Source organism: Labrus bergylta, chromosome 7, assembly GCF_963930695.1.
Source record: "Labrus bergylta chromosome 7, fLabBer1.1, whole genome shotgun sequence".
NCBI classification, from domain to species: Eukaryota; Metazoa; Chordata; class Actinopteri; order Labriformes; family Labridae; genus Labrus; species Labrus bergylta.
The window spans coordinates 10,942,358-10,964,305 of record NC_089201.1 but is presented as its reverse complement, the minus strand read 5'-3'; the positions used below and the strand labels follow the sequence as shown (position 1 = coordinate 10,964,305).

Here is a 21,948-nt window from a genome sequence, read left to right as displayed (position 1 = left end):
TAGTATATCAAATTGTATCTAGATAGATTGTATATAGAGAGAGAGATTATAAGGAACACAGGAAGTTAAGTTAATTTAATAAATATTAATTATTGAGCTTTGGAAAGAGGGGTAGGCTTAAATAAGTTTTATACTTCTTCCTACTCCTTTTCAGGCATATCAATTGAATACATGTAATTTTCTTTTTCTTTTGTTGTGAAATAATTTGAACATTGTTTTTTGTTTCTTGTATTTTCGTGCTTTTCATTTTGTTTTGTATTTTTGATATGTTTGATTTTATTTGATATGTCTGAAATAAATTTAATCAATCAATCAATAGTAGTTGAAATGATCACATTTGGGTAGTTTATGTATTCTCGGAATACTTTGGAGTAATCTAGGCGAGCAGCGTCATTTCCAAATGTTTTATGGTTATTTACGTCACTTTCAAATAGTCCACTTTGGTTTTAAGTTGAAAAACCCATGAGCTTCATTCCTGCTGGCTTGATTCATTGAAGATTTCGCAACTCAAGTCGCGCTGAAATGACGCAAGCAGTTTTCTAAAATAACTCCTCGGTGCTGCTGGATATGGCGGCGCTACTGAGAGGTCTGCGAGCTGGAAGGACACTCCGGGGGCTGTGCAGCGGTAACAAACACCGAGCAACATAAGTGTTGTGTCGTCGTCCTTTTTAATTGGCAGCTTGAATTATTACCATGCATTGTCCGCTCTTGCAGCTAGTTGTTGCATGCAGTGAAAAAGCCTGTGTTGACTGTTTGCTACAAAGTCACTTGTCACAGAAGGTGAACATGAAGGGCAGAATTTGGAAACATTATGTTGACTGTGGCTGTAAAATCGTAATCATCATGCGCATAATTGGAGATTGACTTGGATAGCTGCTTGTTTAGATCCTCAAAACAATCATTGCATTTTTGTAATGTCCCCTTCAGATGGTCTCTGGTTATGCAATCTGTCAAAGTATGTTTATCCTCATCTGTGCTGTTTTTAGCACTGAAGCACAAGAAGGTTTCTCCTGAATTACAATAATCACTTTTTTAATTTCAGTGCTGAAACAGAGTAGTCACCCTGTAAGATACATAGCTAAGTCAAATTGCTCCTCATAAAGTTGTTGACACCCTTATCCACTTCCTACAAAGCAGTCTTCTCCTGAAAGTGTCTTTCCTTTGAGTGTGTTGATCTCATGTGTAGTCGAAGAACAAAGCCTAGGATAAGATATAAGGAAACCAGAAATACTTCTTCAATTATCTGATATTCTCATAATGTGAAGAAGGCAGATAATTGCGTGGAAGTTTGTATATAAACAAACAATGGCTATGCTTCAGGATTTTAATTTTGGTTGTAATACAGTTTTCAAGAATGTGAGGCTTTGGCTGCAAGAGAGGTTGTACAGAAAGTCACTGTTAGGGATTTGTGAGGTATATGTGTGAGAGGAAAAGTCTGAAATAACAGTCGGGACAGATGCAATTGAGCGCGGTTATTTTGGCATCACGTCATTTTTTTTTTTTTTCCAACAGGTTGCAATACTTTGTGCACTGTCATCCGCTGAGCATCACAGCCGAGCAGTCATCGATCACACTACAACTGGTTGACATTGATCATTGTATGATAATTAGTCAAGTCAACTTTATTTATATAGCACATTTATAGCAGCCGAGGCAGACCAAAGTGCTGTGCAGTAAATCAGGCAAAATACATTGCATCCAAAACATCATAAAAACACGTAAAAGTTAAAAGTAATTAAACATATTCATTCATAGTAGTTTTTTTTTTTTTAAATCAACCTCCAGCTTCATTTTGGTGCTCAATCCACAAATAGAAGTTTAAAATTGATTGGCTATTTTGCCATATTGCCCAACCGTCATAGCAGACTTTGGAAATGTGTCTGAGATAGCTTCACTTCTGAATGGGAAAAGTGCATCTCTTTGTCGTGTCCGAGGTTAAATGTCAAGACTATTGTGCTTTCAACTTTTCAGTGTCCTACTCATCTGAGAGCCATTACTTGAAACTTTATTTTTGTTGCTCCTAAAAAATGTTCCCAAGTGTTGATTTAGTAAAAGGAGTTAGTTTACATTACCAAATATGAAGTGGTCTAATGAATACCTTTCTCTCCCCATCTCCCTACAGTGGTGTCTGCACCACCAGCCGCAAACCCCCAGTGCAGCGGTCTGACACGAGGCATCCACTGTGCAGCACTGAGGCTTCAGGATGAATCCAAATCTGACAAACCTCCTCCTTCCTCCTCATCCACAACCCACCACGAGCACTACCAGACTCACTCTGCTGAACAGGCTTCAACATCTGACCCTGCAGCTGAGGAGGCCTCCAGGCCAAACACCAGGTCAGTAGATATCAAATAAATCAGACAGGATGTTAAACTACCCAGCACTGACCTGCTGCACTTTTAAGGGACATTTGTGAAATGACCCCCCCCCAGCTTACATGACTGCTTGTGTGTCTGTGCGAAAGTTACCAGGACCAGAGCGGAGAGCAGGGTGAGGAATATGAAACAGAGGAGCAGCTTCAGGTTCGAATCCTGAACGCTGCCCTGGAGTTTGTCCCGCTGCACGGCTGGTCCATGGAGGCCATTGCTGCTGGTGCTGAGGTGAGTTGCTGCTACGAATAAAACAGGAGTCGCTTAGCACATTAAGGCTTTCTACTATTGCACCATTGTCTGGGCCATAACAAGCCTCAAACACTTCTCCTTTTCTTCCACTTCTGAGGATTTATTTATGGCCAGAGTGACAATATGTTGTCACTAGCGTCACTATGTCAGGATTGCAAAAAGGAGACAATGTGGCATTTGAAGGGATCTGACCTGAATGTGGATCTAAAAATAGCAGAACACATTATGTCTTTCAAATCGCAGCATCGAGATTGTATCCTGATATTTAACATCTTTAAATTACACATATTGATAACTCAGCGTAGCGATTTGTCAAATTGAATAAGTAATATGTCTTAAGTAAGTTATATGTCCATCAACACAAAAAAAAGGCAACTGAGGTGCCACATTTTATCCTAGGTTCAAGTCCAGGGGAGAATCTTAGATGCTACTCCTTCCCAGTCTTTTCACTCACATCTCGTAGCTTTCTGCTGTCGCACCTCTGATAGAAATAAAAGAATCCCCTAAGAATAGAATCTCTAAATGAGTGCTATTATAAGGCTGAGCTTGATGTTTTTTTTGTTTGCACCAGACACTGGACCTGTCCTCTGCTTCTACTGGCATGTTCTACAACGGAGCTGGAGACCTGGTGCTGCACTTCGTCTCTCACTGCAACTCACAGCTGACCGAGATCCTGGCTGAGCAACACAAGCAGGTCCAGCTGGGCCAGGCCGAGTATGAGCACACACACACACACACACACACACACACACACACACACACACACACACACACACACACACACACACACACACACACACTCTTTCGTCCCTTTTAACACACATTAACCTCCGGCATTTGAAAAAAGAAAGCATTCTCCTTCTTCACTTGAAGATTTCCACCAATAAGCTTTGACAACTTTGTTTCAGGCAAAAAAGGACCGCTGACTTTCTAAGAGATGCTGTAGAGACCAGACTGAGGATGCACATCCCCTACATTGAATCATGGCCACAGGTATGTTGTGCATAGCGATGAGTTCTTGTGTCTTCTTTCAATTGCTGTTCTTTTTACAAACATTACAGACAGGGCCAAATTACATTTGCATTCCTGATCATTGACGTTGTGTATGCTTGCTCAGGCAATGAGCATCCTTCTTCTCCCTCACAACATCCCAAACAGTCTGAAGCACCTCAGCACGCTGGTGGACGATATCTGGTTTTATGCAGGAGACCGATCAACAGATGTGAGTGGATCCAGTTGAACTCTATCCCCTTCTTCTTGTTCTTCTTTGTCTTGTTCTTCTCATTACAATCCAACACTTCCACTTTATCCAGGCCTGTCACTTTACCGATCCCTACCCTGAAAAAGACTTTTATACTTATAAGCTGACTGAGGCTTTTAAAATATATTTATTCTATTATACCTACAGTCAAAAAATAAACCCAAAAGCAGCCTATAACCGACTGCAAGAAACCATTGCAAATATAGTGATGAATTCAAAATTCAATTAGATTAATTCAGAATTAAAGCATTTACCTCAGCCTCATAATTAATTATATTTTGTTGAGACACTTCTTTAAAGAGCATCCCTTTAATGCGGTTATGTCGCGCGCCCCATGTACGGAGGCTGTGGTCCTCATCGCAGCGGCCGTGGGTTCGAGTCCGGCCTTGGCCCTTGGCTGCATATCGTCCCCCGCTCTCTCCTCCCGTCATTTTCTTGTCTCTCTTTTCGCTGTCCTATCCATAAAGGCAAAAATCGCCCAAGAAATGTAACTTCAAAAAGGAAATGGTTGTGAGACAACAGGTGTGACTTCTGTTCTGGAATGAAATAGTATTTGTTAAATGGCTTGTAATTGTCTTTGTCTTTGAAGATGAACTGGTACACAAAGCGGGCTGCACTGACGGGCATCTATAACACCACAGAGCTGGTCATGGTTCAGGATTCCTCTACAGATTTCCAGGACACCTGGAACTTTCTTGACAACCGCATCCAGGATGTGGTCAACATGGCGGGCACTGCCAAACAGGTAGAGTGAAGTGCTTCTTAACATTGAAGAGCTGAACAAGAGAGGGAACAGATTCTGTGTGGTCAGTGTTTGAAGACTTTTTGTTGTTACGTAAAAAAAAAGATCCACTTCTGTGTGTTTTTACTAACTTTATAACTGACCTCAGCTTGTGATGTCATTCTACTCTCACTTCACTGTGTGTGTGTCCGTATTCTTCGATCTTGTTGTAAATTGTGGGTTTCACTTTAAAGGTGCAGTCGACTGGTGAAGCAGTGGTTCAGGGGCTCATGGGAGCTGCTTTCACAGTAAGTCGTTGACTCATGTTCATCATTCATACAGATTGTTAGCCTTTTAAAAGCTATACACTTGCTAAAGTTATATATAACTCTTTTTCATTAGTTTCTTTAAAGCAGCAACACTTCTGGGGTAACAGCTTTTTCGATCGTTTAAATCAGTGGTCTGAAAATAATGTCATGAAACACTTTGTAAACATACTTGTTTAGTTCCATCTCTTTGTTCTGTCACATGTTTCGCACCATCTTCGGTCAGTTTCTCATGAAATAAATCTCACTGGTTGGAAAATATCTGTAATTTGGGTCGCAATTTTCTCATTAGGAGTCGATGGTGGCTTCTGAAGCTGGACCAGTAAAGAACCACTGGTTTTTAAATCATATGTGGAAACTTTTGGATGCATTGATATTCATGTCGATTATATTTGTCTTGTGTTTTACAGCTGAAAAATCTAACAGGACTGAACCAGAAACGATGATACATAAAACGTCTCCCTCGGATTGATCCTAACCGTCTGGCTTGTGTCATGAGCTGAAGATCAATTTTATTTTCGCTCTTATTTCTTATTTACTGTAAGGAAACACTGATAAAGTAATGCATATAATAGCTTTTATTCATCAGCAAAGCAATTATCATTCATCCCAGGCCAAAGGTGTCTGTTTTTTTTCTCACCCTGAGGACCAGTGGATGTGTCCTGTTCTGTTTCACTGTCTAAGATCGAACGCTCCTTCTTCCCTTCAACAGTACACGAAGATCTGTGAATTTGTTGTCAAAACTTAAATAAAAGAGTTATTCTTGTCTATTAAACATTTTTACTTGTTTTTCTTTATCTGATGTAAATGAAACATCTTTGGGTTTTTTATAATAAAGGTTGATGTCAAAGAAAACTCCACACCAAAAGTATTTAAAGTCAAAATCAGAAGTATTCATTTTTAAATAGATTATTTTAAATGTTATATAGTAAATTACTTTAAGTACCATCAGGATGAATCAAATACTTGATTTGTAAATCTGTTTCTTACACGCACGAAAATCAATCAGGGCTTTTATTTCGAAAAGGGGTCTAAATGACCCGGATATTGAACAAGTGCCCGCCCCCGTACGACTTACTAACCAATCACCGGGCAGTAAATAGCCCTTCAAGCCGAAGCAGCGGTAGGAGTGTGTGTGTGGACGCTATTACAACGTACTTTTTGGATTATTTCACCTAAATAATGCCGTATGCTAACCAACCCACGGTGAAGATCACAGAACTGTCGGACGAAAATGTCAAGTTTGTCATTGAAAACACAGATTTGGCGTAAGTACTTTAGTTTCCCTTTGGAGAGAGTGCGTAAAGCAGAGGGCAGCCATTATTGTTTTCGGCACTACATCTGTTGTTGTTACGGGACCTCAATATCTACAGTCTGTGGACCGGACACCTTTAATAAGTAACCTTAAGACATGATAGTACATGTATGTTGTAATTAATATGTGTTTGTATGTGTAAGGTAGATGTAGGAAGTGTTACAGTGTTTCATATTTAATAGTGATAGTTCATCATTAAGGGTCTTTTCTGTCTCTATAGTCTTCACTGACCTACAAAAACAAAACTATTTCTTCTCTTTAGGGTTGCAAACTCTATCCGCCGTGTCTTCATGTCTGAAGTTGCGACCATAGGTAAAGTAGCCTGAAGTTTTCTCAGTTATTTCAAACCTTTTTGTTGTATCATTTTCATTATGTGACATGGTGAAGGACCATTGGATGTGCTGGACTCTTTCTCTGACTTACAGAATTGTGGAGGGATGATTTTTTCCCCCTCACTTTAAATGACCCCAACACTTAAAAAGCCTCTTAAGTTTCTAATGAGATGCTTCATTCAGAGGCCTTTTCTGAGCATGTGGAAAAATTGCTTTTGGACTGTTTGTGCAAGAAACGTGAAAAAAAACAACATACACAATTATCAAATTCAAATCTATAAGTCATCATTTAAACTTCAAAACAATGCTCTTCAGTAGAGATTGGGAAAGTACCAGAGATGAAGAGGAAATTGCCTGCAAGAACAAAAGCAAACTTTTTCCTATATATAGAATCCCATTTCATGTAGGAAGAAGTGAACTCATGTAAGAGAACCCATGAATTAAACAAAGTTTTGAACTATTATTATTATTTATTTATTGGGCCTTTTTGCTTTTATTGGATAGTACAGCTGATGAGAGACAGGAAATGTTGGGAGGAAAGAGTAGGGGGTGACATGCAGCAAAGGGCCAAGGTAGGATTTGAACCCATGGTCTATAGCCTCTGTACATATGGCGTGCGATATTACCGCTAGGCTATCACTGCACCCTTCAAACTATTCTTTGATGGGATTTATTTAGAGCGGACATTTTCAAAAAACTTAATGATGAGAAAGAAAACTATACTCCAAAAGCAGTGTCTTTAGAAAGAGTGACAGTGAGCCAGCATTGCACATGCAACTTTTTTTTCCAGAGCACAAATGTTTGGCACGTCATCACGAGGCAAAGCTTTGGCTGGAATAGGAACTTTTAAAACATCTCCGTTCTGTTTTGAGTGAGTTTGAGGGTCGATGTGAATATTTTGCTCATTGGCATGGAAGTGGAACATTAAATCAAACAGGGTGATTTATGATATGACACCAAAATGTTTGCTGTAAAAATAAGGGGACAATTTCACAAAATCAGGTTAAAAGAATCAAGGCATTTTTACTTTTTATTACATACACCTTTTGTGAGCTTTTCCGACTGTGCCTTATCTTCTCCTTAAAAGCCCCAGCGACTGAAGGGGCGACACAACATCATGTCATCTCAGTCCAGTGCAACAGCTATTCTAAAGAGCAAAAAAATACATTCATACAACTTGTCTGTAAAAAGTGTGCTGCGTACACTCTGAAATACAAAGTTATTTTTTGGTCAAATAGAAATGAAGGACAAAAAAAGTTGTCCAAAGTGTCAATATTGGGAAATGTACTTTCTCCAGCACTTCCTCCTGACACTTTTCTCTCTTTTTATTTCTTTCTTTGCAGCTATTGACTGGATCCAGATCGATGCCAATTCATCAGTACTGCATGATGAGTTTGTTGCACACAGAGTTGGTATGTATGTTCTCAGATCTTCATAAAATGCATCTTGATGACAGTGATTCGATGTGATTTATTCTAGTAACACACAGTAGCGTGCTGCTTGTGGAGCCGCTGTATCAACATTGATGTTTCCATCTCTTGTCAGGTCTCATACCTCTCACGAGTGATGACATCGTGGAGAAACTGCAGTACTCCAGGGTGAGTGAGTCATCTGTGACACTTTGTGACAAGGAAGATATTTCATTCTGGCAGAAGGGTTTATGTTCCAGCAACGGAGTCTTTCTCCCCTGGAGGAAACGCATCATGTTCTGTCTCTCTGTATCTGATCCTCCTGCAGGACTGTACCTGTGATGACTTTTGTCCCGAGTGCTCTGTTGAGTTGACGATGGATGTTCGATGTACCGAAGACCAGACGCGTCACGTCACCTCCCGTGACCTTTTGTCCAATAACCCCAGAGTCATCCCAGTGAGTTTTCTTTCTTTGTGTCTCCTTTGACTTTAGAGATAGCCGAAGAAGAAGCTCACACATTTCTTCATTGTGCTTTCCAGGTGACCTCCAGGAGTAGAGACAACGATCCCAATGACTATGTTGAACAAGACGGTGAGCTTAACGCTGTCCTGGATTGTAATACTGGCTGTCCATTGTTATCATTTATTTCACAGTTGAAACATCTACCTCTCCTCTCTCTCTCTCTTCACTTCTATTTCCATCATTTACTGACACAACGCAGACATTTTGCTGGTGAAGCTTCGTAAAGGTCAGGAACTGCGGCTCAGAGCGTACGCTAAGAAAGGCTTTGGTAAGGAGCACGCCAAGTGGAACCCAACCGCAGGCGTCTCCTTTGAGTACGACCCCGACAACGCTCTGAGGCACACCGTCTTCCCACGTCCAGAGGAGTGGTATGTTCCTTATTATGATATGGCTCGCCAACAAGGAATGAAAGTAGAGTTTATAGTTGACCTTTGACTGATGACTTACCTTACTGTATTCTGATGTGTTCACAGGCCAAAGAGTGAGTATACAGAGATCGAGGAGGACGAGGTTGAGGCTCCCTACGACCCAAACGGAAAGCCAGAAAGGTGGGGAAGGGGACTGTTGTTCACCTTTTAGTTTGATCAGGGTGAAGAGGGTCTCTGAGTTGAGATGAAGATGCCTTTCTCAGAACAGTTTTTCATTGATTTCTTCCTCCGAAAGCAGCAACAGAACCTGTTGTTGTGAACAAATAAAGCCTTCTCAGTGACGCTGTTCTCAGCATCTTCCCATGGAGTATCCCAGGGTCAGAGAAAAAGGATACCCCCCCATCCTGTAAATGTTGTATTTATGCATGAAAAGCTATAATCTTTAACTGTGAACCATGAAACTGTTCATGGCTTTACACAAATGTATGATAACTTGAAAAACATTGAAAGCAAATGAACAATTCTGTTTGCTAGCTGCACTTTCATACATGTATGGTCCCTTGTCTGGAGAATTCCTAAGACAAAAAGTGAAATTTGGGCATACTGAAATGAGGCAAATTCAGTATGTAAAACAAACACTTGTCATACAGCCCCAACGTGTTCCCCAAAGAGAAGCTTTCCAAACTACACATTATACATAATGAAGTTTTTTTTTTTACAATTATTTTAAAGGAATCAACATCATGTCAACAAAACTTAAAGGACATTAGTGATGTTTTTCAAAATAAAACTCTGTGCTTCATCCTCATGTAAAATTCTCAATGTAAAATGCCCTTATCATATTATATCCTAACATCATACTACTCAACATCCATCCTTCCGTTGTCTTCCGCGTATCCACGGCCGGGTCACGTCTGCAGCAGGCTAATCAAGTTGCCCCAGACGTCCCTCTCCCCAGCAACGTTTTCTAGCTCCTCCCGGGGGAACCAAAGGCGTTCCCAGGTAGCGCATGGCCCGGGTTTGAATCCAACCTGTGGCTGCTTTCACGCATGTCATTCCCTACTCTATCCACTGTCCTGTCTCTCCATTAAAGGCACATAAAGACCCAAAAAAAAAAAAAAATCTTTAAAAAAAGTTAGGGAGTTCCAGTATCTCTAGGTCTTGTTCACGAGTACCAATCCTCACCTATGTTCCTGAGCTGTGGGTAGTGACCGAAATAATGAGATACAAGCGGCCGAAATAAGATTCTTACTCAACATAGTTATTAATATTATTAGAGTTATATCGGCCTTTTAGAAAGCCTCAGAACATTTTACTTACAGTAATACTTGGTTGTAAAAATTGCACTTTGATGTGTGAATGTAATATTTTAATTATTGGCTTTTTGGGCAGATAAACTTTGTATTTTATCACTGAATGGTTTTACAATCCGGACATAGCAGGTATCACTCATCTATTGACTCACCTACGACATTTCCCTTCACAGGTTCTTCTACAATGTCGAGTCCTGCGGCTCCCTGCGACCGGAGACCATCGTCATGTCAGCACTGGCCGTCCTTAAGAAGAAGCTGAGCGACTTGCAGACTCAGCTGAGCCACGAGATCCAGAGCGACGTGCTCACCATCAACTGAGGACCCGCTCTCTTACAGAGCAGGACCTGCATTCACACAGCTGCGTTATCAACCGAGGACTCATTCTCAATCACTGTTCAGGTCACATTACAAATGTCCAATCATTGTTTACGGACGAAGAAGAATACTTCCTTGATACTAGGCTCAGATGTGTTTGAGGTCAAAGATCAATCAGGGATATTTTGGCTGGGGGAAATTTGAACCAGTAAGAGATTGTTGTTGTTTTTTTGTCCCAACAGCTTAGGAAGAGTTTGGTTAAATTTCCTGTTTTGGGATGTTTTTGAGAAGCATCCTTGTAATAATGTCAGCAGTGATTGTGACAGAAGCTATGTGTAAAAGCGTCCAGCACAGGTCAGTGTCTGAAAGTGAGTTTCTCTCAGAATGATGATTTGTTGTTGTCAGTGTAACGCTGACTGTTTGATTATTGTTTGTTTAATGTCCCTTTTTTAAATAAATATGTTTGACAAACATGGTGGTCTTTCATTGACTAGTTCTTTATTGTGATTTTTTATTTTTTGTAAGTAACAAATGCACAATTTAAAACAATTAGTGCCAGTTATAAGAAAAATTAATCATGTGAAAGTAGATTTTTAAATTATTTTTTATTGAGTATTTTAAGAATATTGAGATGAAGTCTGGCACTGATGTGGAGTTGTTGGCTCAATGATTCAACTTAATTCTTTAAGTTGACAATTTTAATCAAGTTGTCATTATTATTAATTGTAGTAATAGTGTTAGTTTTAGTATTATTTTATTATTATTTAGCTCATGCTATTAGTAGTAGTAGTATTGCTATTATCTTCTACTGTGATGCATATGTCACCAAATTGTTAGATTTTTTTTAATAAGCTTTCATTACAGGAAGATAATAGGAGTCTTTAGGGCGCATTTTCTTTGGTAGGCTATCATAACGACAGTGACGATAATAACTTCATACAAATGCATGTCCAAACGATACAAAACAAAGAAACGGATGTAACCTCAGCTGTATTTAATGTAGGTCTGCACTGTGCTTGACGAGGCTTTTATTTTGAATGCAAAGAGAAATGTTAATCCAAAGGGCTTCAAATACGACTCGGACCTTTTCCCCACTCCCATCTGGAATCAGGGGTTAAAATAGCTTTGCTTTTCAGTTTGTCCTGACATCACTAATAAACTGTGATGATGACAATCTGCCTGTGTCGACAGGAAGGAGGCAGTCTCGTGCGAAGGATGACAAGGTAAGCGTCGTTAAACTGAAGGTCAGTCCGAACTGCATTCAGATTTGTGCTCATTTAAATTTTCATTCATGGCATTTAACATAACATGAAATATTAAAATACTACAATTTGTCTGCTGACTTATTTCGGAGAAGTTATTTCATTCGGCATAGTCTAATTTTAAAATATTAGCCATTAAAAAAACAGATTTTTTACTGGTGATGTTACAGGATTCTTCGTGGTGGAATACACCCTGTAAAGGAATATTTTTACATTTATGACATGTTACTGGATAGCAAGGACGCCGAATTTACCCAGTGGAGTTTATCATACAAGTGCAATCTAAGTTAATGTCTCATGAGATGTGTACCTCTGTAGATAAGCGACACAGCCAAAAAAATGATTATTTACTAAACAGATTTGGCTGAAATTCTATCTTAATGTGAAAGGACAGGAAGCAGCCAACAACATCTGGCTTTATAAATATACAGACTGCACATAAATGATCTTCTGCTCTGCTCATGGTCCTAGACACCACTGTTTCAGGAACGATGAAGCCGGTTACACATGTGTGCTATTCAAGAGATGATACTGTTAATTAGACAGAAATCCATTTCGTTGCTGTTTTTCCTCTCACAAAAATGTATTTGTAGCACAATTGTCAAATTGACAGCCATAGCTCAAAGAAATTCGGATCAATAAAATAGCCAGAGGAAGATGGGGAGACGTAGAGTATTTTTTAAAGATGTTGTGACTTTTGTTGTCTCACAGGTAAAGGGAGTTTTGTCTTCATATTTCATCTTTGCAACATGGTAAGACAGTATTATAAAGATGTGATGTTTCGGAGCAATAAGAAGACCATTTCTGTTTCCCAATGCAAGTTTAACGATCTCTGAACTTCACAGATGGCTGTGATGAGGAAAAGGTTCTCTGTTGGCTCCCCTTCATTATCTGAAGACAGCAGTGGGAGTCTCTATGACAGTGCTTCTGTTTCTGCCTCTGATCCAGACGGTGAACAAGACCACCCTTATGCATCTCTGCTCTGGTAAGAACTCTCCATTACTTACTGAAGAGATGTTTATTCAAATGTGACACGGTTACCCTTATAGTTAAACCAGCAGGATTACATCAGCAGGGTTAAGAAGATGAGCTGCAAAAAATAGTCAGTCAACCAAAGAAAAGAGAATAAACAGCTGACTATTCAAGTTGCCACGTTAATCTGGATATAAAATAAGAAAATTGTGAAGGTTCCCAAAACGACGTGCACTCTGGGAAAATATGATGATAGCACTTTCACTTTTCATTTAATTTATTATACAGGAAAGTTTTAAAAGTAACATGACAAAAATTATAGATAAAAGGGCCTGACTCAATTAAAACAAATTTCTGTTCTGAAGCACATAAAAAACAAGGATCACATCAGACAAAAGACACAACCAACATCAGACTTAACAGACAATATAACTGAAATGAACATAAATTAGTTAAATCAGTGATTACAAGTTTCATTCATCAGGTGGTGTTTGCTTAAACTGTAAAGACTCAACAATATGTCTAAAGAATGTAATTTACCAATGAATCCATACTGAAGCCCTAAATTATATTTTATTTAGTTGATATTAATTCACTGTCTGTATTTTACAGGAGCATTTCTTTCATTGTTGCTGTAGAGTTTATGAGATCCATCACTTGAAGTGATAAGTACTGAATCAAGTCTCTCTCTGTGTAGTTGTCATCGTGTCCAGGACTCTTTGCTGAGCTCCAACAGCAGCTTCACTAAATACAGAGGCATCCTCAACTGGATCATTATTCTGCTGGTCAGTTTTCTCATGTTTATTGAATTCATTGGTTATTGAATTCACACTGACTGTTTTTTCACATTTTCTTTGTGATTTATTGTCATTCTCAGGTACTGACTCACGCTCATTTGCTTTTGGAGAATTTCATACAGTGAGTATAAATAAAGATGTATCCATGCATATATATGACCTACCATGCATTTTCTACTTATTCTTTAGTGACTTGTGTTTGTTAAACTTTATTTTCTAACTAATGTGTGCACATGGGGAAAACTGATGTCTGACATTTGCTTCAAGGTCGCAGTTTAACTGTAGAAATGGCAATGTTGGTCAGTTATTGACAGTTCATTTACTGTCAATGGGCTTTTCAAAAGGCTGATGACCTCCTGATGGTTCATCCAGAACCAAGTCAAAAATTCAGTTTGTTCAACTCTTTGTTTTATGACCTAATTTTTTAACAAAACTTACATTCCCATCAGCCTCCACTGTCATCTTTGTTTCGTGCAAACCCGCACATGTTAGCATTTTGACGTGCTATCTAAAGATGTTGATTATGTTTGTCCATAATGTTTTGTCATGTAGTAAAATTAGAAAGACAGTGTTTTTCTTGAGTTTAAAATAAACACAAGATACTTGTGCCTTAAAGTAACTTAAGAAATATGGTCAAACTATTTATGTTAATATTTTTTTTAAAACTTGCATAAATGGGGGCGCCGGATAGCCTAGTGGTTATGTACTGTGGCTATAGTTCTTGTCGCAGCGGCTGTGGGTTTAAGTCCGACCTAGGCCCTTTGCTGCATGACATCCAACATTCCCTGTATCTCTTCAGCTGTCCGCTTTGAAAAAAAGGCAAGAAGGCAATTGTTTGTTATTTGTTTTCAACGTTGCCCTTTATGTCCTTCTCCTATCAGACATGGCTTTTTAATTGACGTGAAGAAGGTTTTGGAGCATCTCATTGAAGACAACTGCAACTGGCCGTCAGTGAACCTCATTCTGGGTGAGAAACTCTTTTGGATATAATTACAGGAAAAATACCAAAATCCATAGAGTTCTTAGAAAGCTGTAGATGGCCAACTTACAAGGGTAAGCAGTTCTTATCCTCACGTATTTGTCTGTGACACGTGTTCTGTATTTCACTGTCCCTGCAAGACCGTCGCTGAAGAGAGCAAAACTTAGACCCTCAGGGTTATAACTTAAATTCAATTCAGTCAGGATCACTTTGTCAAATGAATTATTTTATTGCAATTATTTATATTTGGCGGTATGGCTCTGTTCTGGGATCTCCCTGCCCTTCCCATGCATACAAGGAAAGCTATAAGGCAGGGAGATAAGCAGCAAATCCAAACTGAGCAAGCATCAATGACAAGCATGACATCGATTAAGGAGGAGCTCGGGTGGAGGAGGGATGCAAATGCGGCTTTGCAGAGGAAGCAGCAAAAGTAGGCAGGCTAGAGCAGTTTAAATAAGGCGGCATAAGTGCTATTTAGCCAATAAGACGCTTTGAAGCGAATACGCTATCAGCTGTTACCGAAACTCTGGCATGACAGTAGAGTGTGACGTCGTGACTTGCCTGAACTAACGCTATGCTCCATTTAATTAGATTATACAAAAGCTCTTTCTGGCACTACAAAAGGCTTCATAATGCTTTTGCACTCCTTTAAAGTGAGCTCTGTGATGGTGTTGGTTTTAAACACAGCACACTCAGACTGTTATCATATATCATTGTTCCTTCTAGCTGCCAACGTGTTTGCTGTTACAGCCTTGATCCTCGAGAGGTCTCAGGAAAAGGTTAGATGGGTTCTTCTGACTTAGATAAGTATTAACCCCCATGCCACAATTATGAATCCACATTATATCAAATCTCACACCTTTTTCAGAACACTTTTGAAAAGTCATCTGCAAAGATTTAAGTTGCACTTGAATCTTTTTAGGAATTTGTCATCTATTCCCTTTCCCCCCTGTTAGGGTCTGCTGCTCCTCACCAGCACTCATCTTTTACATCTCACCAATCTGGCGTTGCTCCTGTTGTTCCCTGCTGCAGTCATTATACACGAGCCTACAATTTCAACAGGTACACTTTATGACAATAGCTAATGGATATCAGTGCAACAGTTCAGCAATTTATTGCTTTTTTACTATATGACAGTTACACTATTCTGTCTAATGGAAAATGCTGTGTGCACGCTTTTGTGGTTACTCAAAGTTAAGGCTTATATAGTTGTTATACTAAGAAACATACACTTTAGAATAGGGTTGTGTGTAAAACTAGTGTTTATCTGAAAAAAGACTTTTTTTAGAGATGTACTGATGAGTAAAAATTCATAACTAACCTTTCCAGTGAACAGAAACAGGTTTATTCAAATCCCTAAAATGAATTGAGTATTAGTTTTAAGTTAATAAAACCTCAAATATAATCCAACGCCTAATGAGCTATTATGCTGGCACATCATTGTTCTCATGTGTTTGGGTGCTGTTGTTTTTTTGTCCACCAGGTGGAGCCTTCTTCTCTCTCTGGGTCTACGCTGCTCTTGGAATGAAGCTTTACTCATACCAGGAAACAAATCGTTGGTATCGACAGGCTCATTTAACTGATGCAGGTATTTTTTCCCCAACACCAAAAATTTAATCATGTCAATTTAGAGCAAAAGGAGGTCAACTTGTACCTATTGTGTCCTTTCAGAGACAGACAGGAATGTTTCTGCACCACAAGTAGGAGCCCTCAATGAGCATCTTACTTTTAAAGGTGAAACTGACTGTTTGTTTTTTTTATAGATGAAACTAGACTGTCTGTTTCACACTCACCTGTGATGATACATTTTTTCTTTATTACCCCAGATCTGTATTATTTCCTCCTTGCACCGACTCTGTGCTACCAGAAGGACTTCCCGCGTACTCCTAGAGTTCGCATCAATAAGCTGCTGCACAGGCTGCTGGAGATGGTGAGCTGAAACAGCAGCTCCATTCTCAGTAAGGGTTTGAGGCACTTTAAGGCAAGAGTCATAAAGGACAGTTTCTGACTTTTTTGTTGACTAAAAGGTGAAAGAACTTGATTTTCCACCTTGACAAACTAAACTTGTATTTCAATACAAGTGTCTGAATGTCTTCATTAACCATAGTTTGTATATACAGTCTATATAAGTAACAATAATGAGAGAAAACTTAAAATAAGTTTGACATATTACGCTTTGACACTGCAAAAAACAGCTTAAAAATGCCTTGTGCGAGTTGTCATGGTTCCACTTGTCATGGGTTATTCCACGATAGTCTGTTGACCTGTAAACCTGCCGCTTGTTAAAGTTCTGGTCAGGGACTTTCGGTGCCCCCTCCCCCCGTGAAAAAAGTGATGCCTCTTATCTCTTTGCTTGCCTTGTACTGTAAATGCTTAAATAGTGTTGTGTTTTTTTGTACAAAAATGATCGTCCTGCTTTCTCCAAAAGTCAATAGTTACATTCAGAGAATATTTGCCATTGAAAATGTAAAAAAAAAAAAAAAGAAATCTGTATTGGCAGCATGCTGTTTGTCACTTCATGTGACACGTATATTGTGGCAGCAGTTTCAGGCAGTGGTAAAACAATGTAGAAATAAACAATCTTGTTTAATGACGGTCTTATTTGCTTGAGTAGGTCACATTAAGGCATCAGTATAATTTTTTGGTCAGTTTCATATTCATTAGAAAAAAAATTCTCCTCAAAGTAGCTTTAATTTTGATATTATCTTCCTTCAGGTGATCGTCATCCAGATCATGGTTGGAATTGTGCAGCAGGTACATCAGCTGGTTTTCTTTGTCTATTGTGCAGTATGTTAGAAAAATACAGAACAAACCAGGACTACTAATGATGATGCAGTATTGTGCTAAATAACACACTGAGCTGCTTGGGGCGGCAGTATCTTGATATATTTAGTATTTAGCTCTACACTACTGTACCATAGTTGAGCATCATGCAGCTGCTAGCATGGCTATAGTATGAATGTTTTAGTCTGTGAGTGTTCATTTTCATTGAACTGAGTCTTTTTGTTCCCAGTGGATTGAGCCCATCTTCCAGAGATCAGAAAACTCCTTCTCTGTGAGTGAAACACAACCCCTCTACATTGTGAATGTTAGAACAAACTCAGCTTCCACTCCTGTTTATTTATTCTTATTCTTGTTTTAAGAGTATGGACATCACAATGAAAGTGGAGCATCTGGTGGGACTGGCGGTGAGTATGGGGGTATTTTTTAACATTTTATTCTGTTGACTGTAGATATGTAATTTTGATTTCCAAGAACTGTAAAGCACTGAGCCAATGAAAGATGTCAGTGAGCAGTCATGCAGCAAGACGTCATGTTTTTGAAGAAAGTGGTCCCAGATGGTGGTGATGATAATGATAAGAATGTGGACTATGTTTAAGTGTGATGGTGGAATAAAAGTTCAGGCACTGTCCTACTTTATACAATTATAGAAAAGTTGAGCGGAGATTGCTTTTGCAAACATATTTCCCTACAAGGCACCAACCCACTTCCTCTGGCTCCTCTTCTTCTTCTTGAGTCACTCCTACCTGAACTTCTGTGCAGAACTGCTGCGCTTTGGCGATCGTCATTTTTATGGAGACTGGTGGTCAGTTGCACAGTACAGTTTTCTACACATCAATCATTTTTTATCATCCAGCACTGGCTCACTGAGGTTCCTCTTTTCTCTTTTTTTAGGAATGCCACAACTCTGACCTCTTACTGGGATAATTGGAATATCCCTTTTCAGAAATGGTGTCACAGGTACTTTGCTCTAACGATGGCGAAACATGCCATAAGTTTGACTCCATTCATTGACAAGAGTAACTACATAATTCCACCTACTTTTTCCTTTCATCTCTTCTTTGTCTTTTCTCTGTGTCACTATTTGTATGAAGACATGTTTACACACGGCTGCTGGAAAATAATGCATCCCCTTCACAAGCGGAGTTATTGGTCTTCACGATGTCTGCTGCACTTTTTGAGGTATAGACTGACACTGCATGAGGAATATTTAGATAATTACCTTGTAGATGAGAACATGAGACGTCTGGAGTAAATTGGGATCTTGGGCTGAAAACCATCCCAGAATACCTGAGAGGCGAGTGGAAAAAATTGTGTTAAAGTCTCATCCAAAATGTTTTCTCCCTTTAGTGGGAACAAAGTGGTTTTTCCTCTCTGTTTTGCTTTTTTTATTACTGTGAAAAAGTCAATCAATTTTTGCACACATGAATAAAGTTAGCCGGCATCAGTATTTTGTTTTCATATTTGGATGCAACAAAAAAAAAATGGCCATGTTGAATAAAAAGTTGCTTTTCTATCATCTATGTACACAGGTGAAAAATATTTGTCAAGTCAAGTCACTATTCTTAAATACTGTTCCCTGCCGTAATGAATGAAAAACAAACATGAGGAGGCATCTTGAAAATTTAAATTTTAGAATGAACAGAAAACCTTTTCAGTACTGGCATATAAACATCTTCTTTTTTTTAACATAACATAACATTAACATATTGAGATTAAGATCTCCTTCACAATGGTGACCTGGCCAAGAGGGCAGCAGCACAAATGATAATAAACATTACATAATTAAGAATCAGTTCACAAACTGCAAGTGAAGAGCAGCTTGTTTAGGTCTTGTTCTCAAACACAGGACAAAAAACTATTTAGATCAGACGTGTCCATCACCTCTTTTTTTCCATCTCATGCCTCTCAGAGCTTCAGTGCAAATCCCTGGGTTTTGTAATGAAAGCAAATAAAAAGGAATTTTAGAATAAAATTAGAAGATATACAACCATGTCGTAAAATGTGTGTTTGTAATCATAAGAATATAGAGGAGCCAAAAACAAGAGGCAAAAGTGATCTGCTTTGCGGCCTTGGGTTCCTTGAAAGGCGCTATATAAATCCAAGTTATTATTATTATTATTATTCACTATTTTTGTGGTCTCTTCTACACAGTGTATGATTGCTCTACCCCTGCATAGCTGTCGTCTATGGATCTTTCTCATGATGGTATTTGAGGTAAGAATATCACACTTGTTATTGTGTACTAAAACGGGGCTACAGGCTGTGAGGGCTCCTGCTCACATGCTTTTTATATTGTTGTATAGCGTGTTGAACTTAGATCTTACTACAATTTAAGATTCATGTTATGGATCCATATGAATCCCAATATTGTGCACTATCTCCTATGAACTGTTCACACACGTTTACTACTGTTAGGTGGAGGTTGAAGGAAACAAGTGCAGAATGGGTGTTTATATAGAAGATGACTTCTGAGGCCCATTGTGAAAGATAGAAACTTTTTTTTATTAATGAATTAATAATATCAATAATATTTACTTTTAACAATTGTGTTTAACATTAAGCTGTGGCACTTGCTTGTGTGTCTTATATTCGTTTGATTTTTTTCCAGTTCTCAATGTAAATGCAACCTTCAGTTCTCAGGTTGCAAGAAAAATAATTCAGTTGAATTGACAGGGGTTTTGTTCCTTACCGGGATTTTTATTCCCTTTTTTTGTGTTAAAACAATGGACCGTATAAAACATGAACATTGTCTCAGTGACATCACTCGTTGGTGTCTGAAGCGCAGTTGAGCCCATGGCTGGTGGTCGCCGTGTTGGAAATGCTGTCTCAAACTAATTTTAGGTCAACCTAAAAGAGAGAGGTGGAGGTGGAGCTAAAGCGAACCTTTAGCCTTAAGCCTCCTTGCAAACAACGACAATCCCTCTGCTTGCTATCAGATCAGTCACAACCCTAATCATGCATAACTCTTATCCTTCATGAAATGGATGAGTTATTAAAAAATTCAACCCCTGTAAATGGTCAATTGACTTAAGCTTGCACAGCGCATTTATAGTCTTCTGACTACTCAGAGGACATTTACACCGCAGATCACAACTACCAGTCCAGTCGCCTTTGGATCGAGCTTGGAATTTGACATAGCCTGGATTTACACCCATTCACACACTTATGGCAGAGGCTGCGATGTAAAGAGTCCTTGAGAATGACATAATCCCACTCATACACATTCACACGCCACCGCCGAAGCAGTGGAAGCAACGTATAGTTAAATGTCTGGCCCAAGGAATCATCGGACATGTGGTTGCAGGAGCTGGGGATCCAACCCCAACCGCGGATTCAGAGACAACAACTCTACCACTGAACCACAGCCGCCCAATAACAGTCTGTGATGATAAAGACATGAGCTATTCAGACTAAACTGTATTTTGCACCAGGATGTAAACATGTTTATTTCTGCTGTCAAAATGGACAATTTAAACCAGTGTTTAGAGGACTTTCATGGATTTTGGAGCCAGCCTCAAGTGGATACTGGAGGAACTGCATTTCTTTGTTATTCCACATTGGCTTCATTTTGTAAAACCTGCTGCAGTTTGTTTAGAACACAAAAGTAGCACCGGCCAGCTCTGACCACTTTGATTTGTTATTAGAAGAGGGGAATCCTTAGCAAACAACACAACGCACCTCAGAAAACCAGATGTTTGTACTTATCTGTATTAGTTTGAATTCTAAACAGAAGCAGCCATGGGTGCAAGCTGTTAATGCATTGGGTCTATTAGTAGGATTTACACTTGTCAAGAGCATGAGAAGCCATTGATGTGTTTTTACCCTTAGGGACATTTTTTATGGTCTCGACAATCAAATGTTGGAACATGAGGGGGAAAATAAACACACTTGAATTTTGGGGAGGAGGAAAACCTGGGTTTAATAAAATCTTTATATATATATATATTTTGCTAACACTCTGTCTTCTCCTTCTAGCTTCTGGTTGCAGTATTCCTCGGAAACTATTTCGAAGGAAACTATGGCAACGGCTTAGTGTGGTTGTGCCTGCTGCTGGGCCCTCCACTGGCTGTGACCACCTACTTTCACGACCACTACATCAGCTCCCCTCAAAACCAGACATCATCCTCACCACAGACATTAGACCATCATATTCGCACCAAGGTTTTCCTGCAGCCTCACTGATCAGACGGAAATGTTAGAAAGAACATTTCTTGTGATGTGATATATATGTGGCTCTGATCCAAAGCTTGGTAAAGGCTGCTAACGTCGGCCCAAAGACCCAGTTATAATCCACAGCTTCTACCCTGTTGAGTAGACTCGTTATTGGACTTCTGTATTGGAATCAAGTCATGTTTAAAGTAAAGTTTACTTGCAAATAAAGTTACTGTACTTCCACATACATTCATTTCAAGGCAATAAACATCTGCTTCAGTAGTCTTTATTTTACATATTAACATCTGAAGGTCGTTTAATGTTACTGCAAATTGCCCTGCAACATGGCTAGGGTACAAGCAATCTCAGCCATGGATCATTCCTCTTACAACGATGTGAGTCAGCTGCACAGAAGATAAGGTTCCTACTTATGCACAGCTCTGTCAACATGTGGTTGAGGGGCCCAAGTTCATCTTAGTTTACCGTAAATGTCATGAA

The 21,948-nt window shown here is 39.2% G+C and overlaps 3 protein-coding genes across 4 annotated transcripts; all 3 read left to right on the top strand.

Moving 5' to 3' along the window:
- Window positions 1–492: 492 nt before the first annotated feature.
- Window positions 493–5,704, top strand: coq9 (coenzyme Q9 homolog (S. cerevisiae)). Its single transcript, XM_020652748.3, has 9 exons — window positions 493–625; window positions 2,123–2,336; window positions 2,465–2,600; window positions 3,193–3,335; window positions 3,530–3,614; window positions 3,739–3,843; window positions 4,472–4,627; window positions 4,858–4,911; window positions 5,340–5,704. Exons 1-9 carry the CDS (start codon window positions 568–570, stop codon window positions 5,373–5,375), a joined length of 987 nt encoding a protein of 328 aa, XP_020508404.2. The 5' UTR covers window positions 493–567; the 3' UTR covers window positions 5,376–5,704.
- A 319-nt stretch (window positions 5,705–6,023) lies between these two features.
- On the top strand, window positions 6,024–10,977 carry polr2c (RNA polymerase II subunit C). The gene is made up of 9 exons (XM_020652765.3): window positions 6,024–6,197; window positions 6,507–6,556; window positions 7,920–7,988; window positions 8,122–8,174; window positions 8,314–8,442; window positions 8,526–8,577; window positions 8,708–8,876; window positions 8,982–9,056; window positions 10,363–10,977. Exons 1-9 carry the CDS (start codon window positions 6,112–6,114, stop codon window positions 10,505–10,507), a joined length of 828 nt encoding a protein of 275 aa, XP_020508421.1. The 5' UTR covers window positions 6,024–6,111; the 3' UTR covers window positions 10,508–10,977.
- Window positions 10,978–11,495: 518 nt separating this feature from the next.
- On the top strand, window positions 11,496–21,718 carry LOC109998050 (diacylglycerol O-acyltransferase 1-like). Of its 2 annotated transcripts, XM_020652772.3 has the most exons (19): window positions 11,497–11,727; window positions 12,478–12,518; window positions 12,612–12,751; window positions 13,436–13,523; window positions 13,616–13,656; window positions 14,417–14,502; window positions 15,241–15,293; window positions 15,471–15,576; window positions 15,998–16,102; window positions 16,186–16,248; window positions 16,341–16,444; window positions 17,230–17,268; window positions 17,528–17,569; window positions 17,658–17,702; window positions 17,991–18,100; window positions 18,190–18,255; window positions 18,390–18,477; window positions 19,450–19,512; window positions 21,274–21,718. In XM_020652772.3, the coding sequence occupies exons 2-19, from the start codon at window positions 12,516–12,518 to the stop codon at window positions 21,478–21,480; spliced, it is 1,449 nt and encodes a 482-aa protein (XP_020508428.1). In that variant the 5' UTR covers window positions 11,497–11,727; window positions 12,478–12,515; the 3' UTR covers window positions 21,481–21,718. The 2 variants fall into 2 exon arrangements, with proteins under 2 accessions (XP_065813463.1, XP_020508428.1); XM_065957391.1 differs by lacking the exon at window positions 12,478–12,518 and having other exon boundaries at window positions 11,496–11,727.
- The last annotated feature ends 230 nt before the right edge of the window (window positions 21,719–21,948 follow it).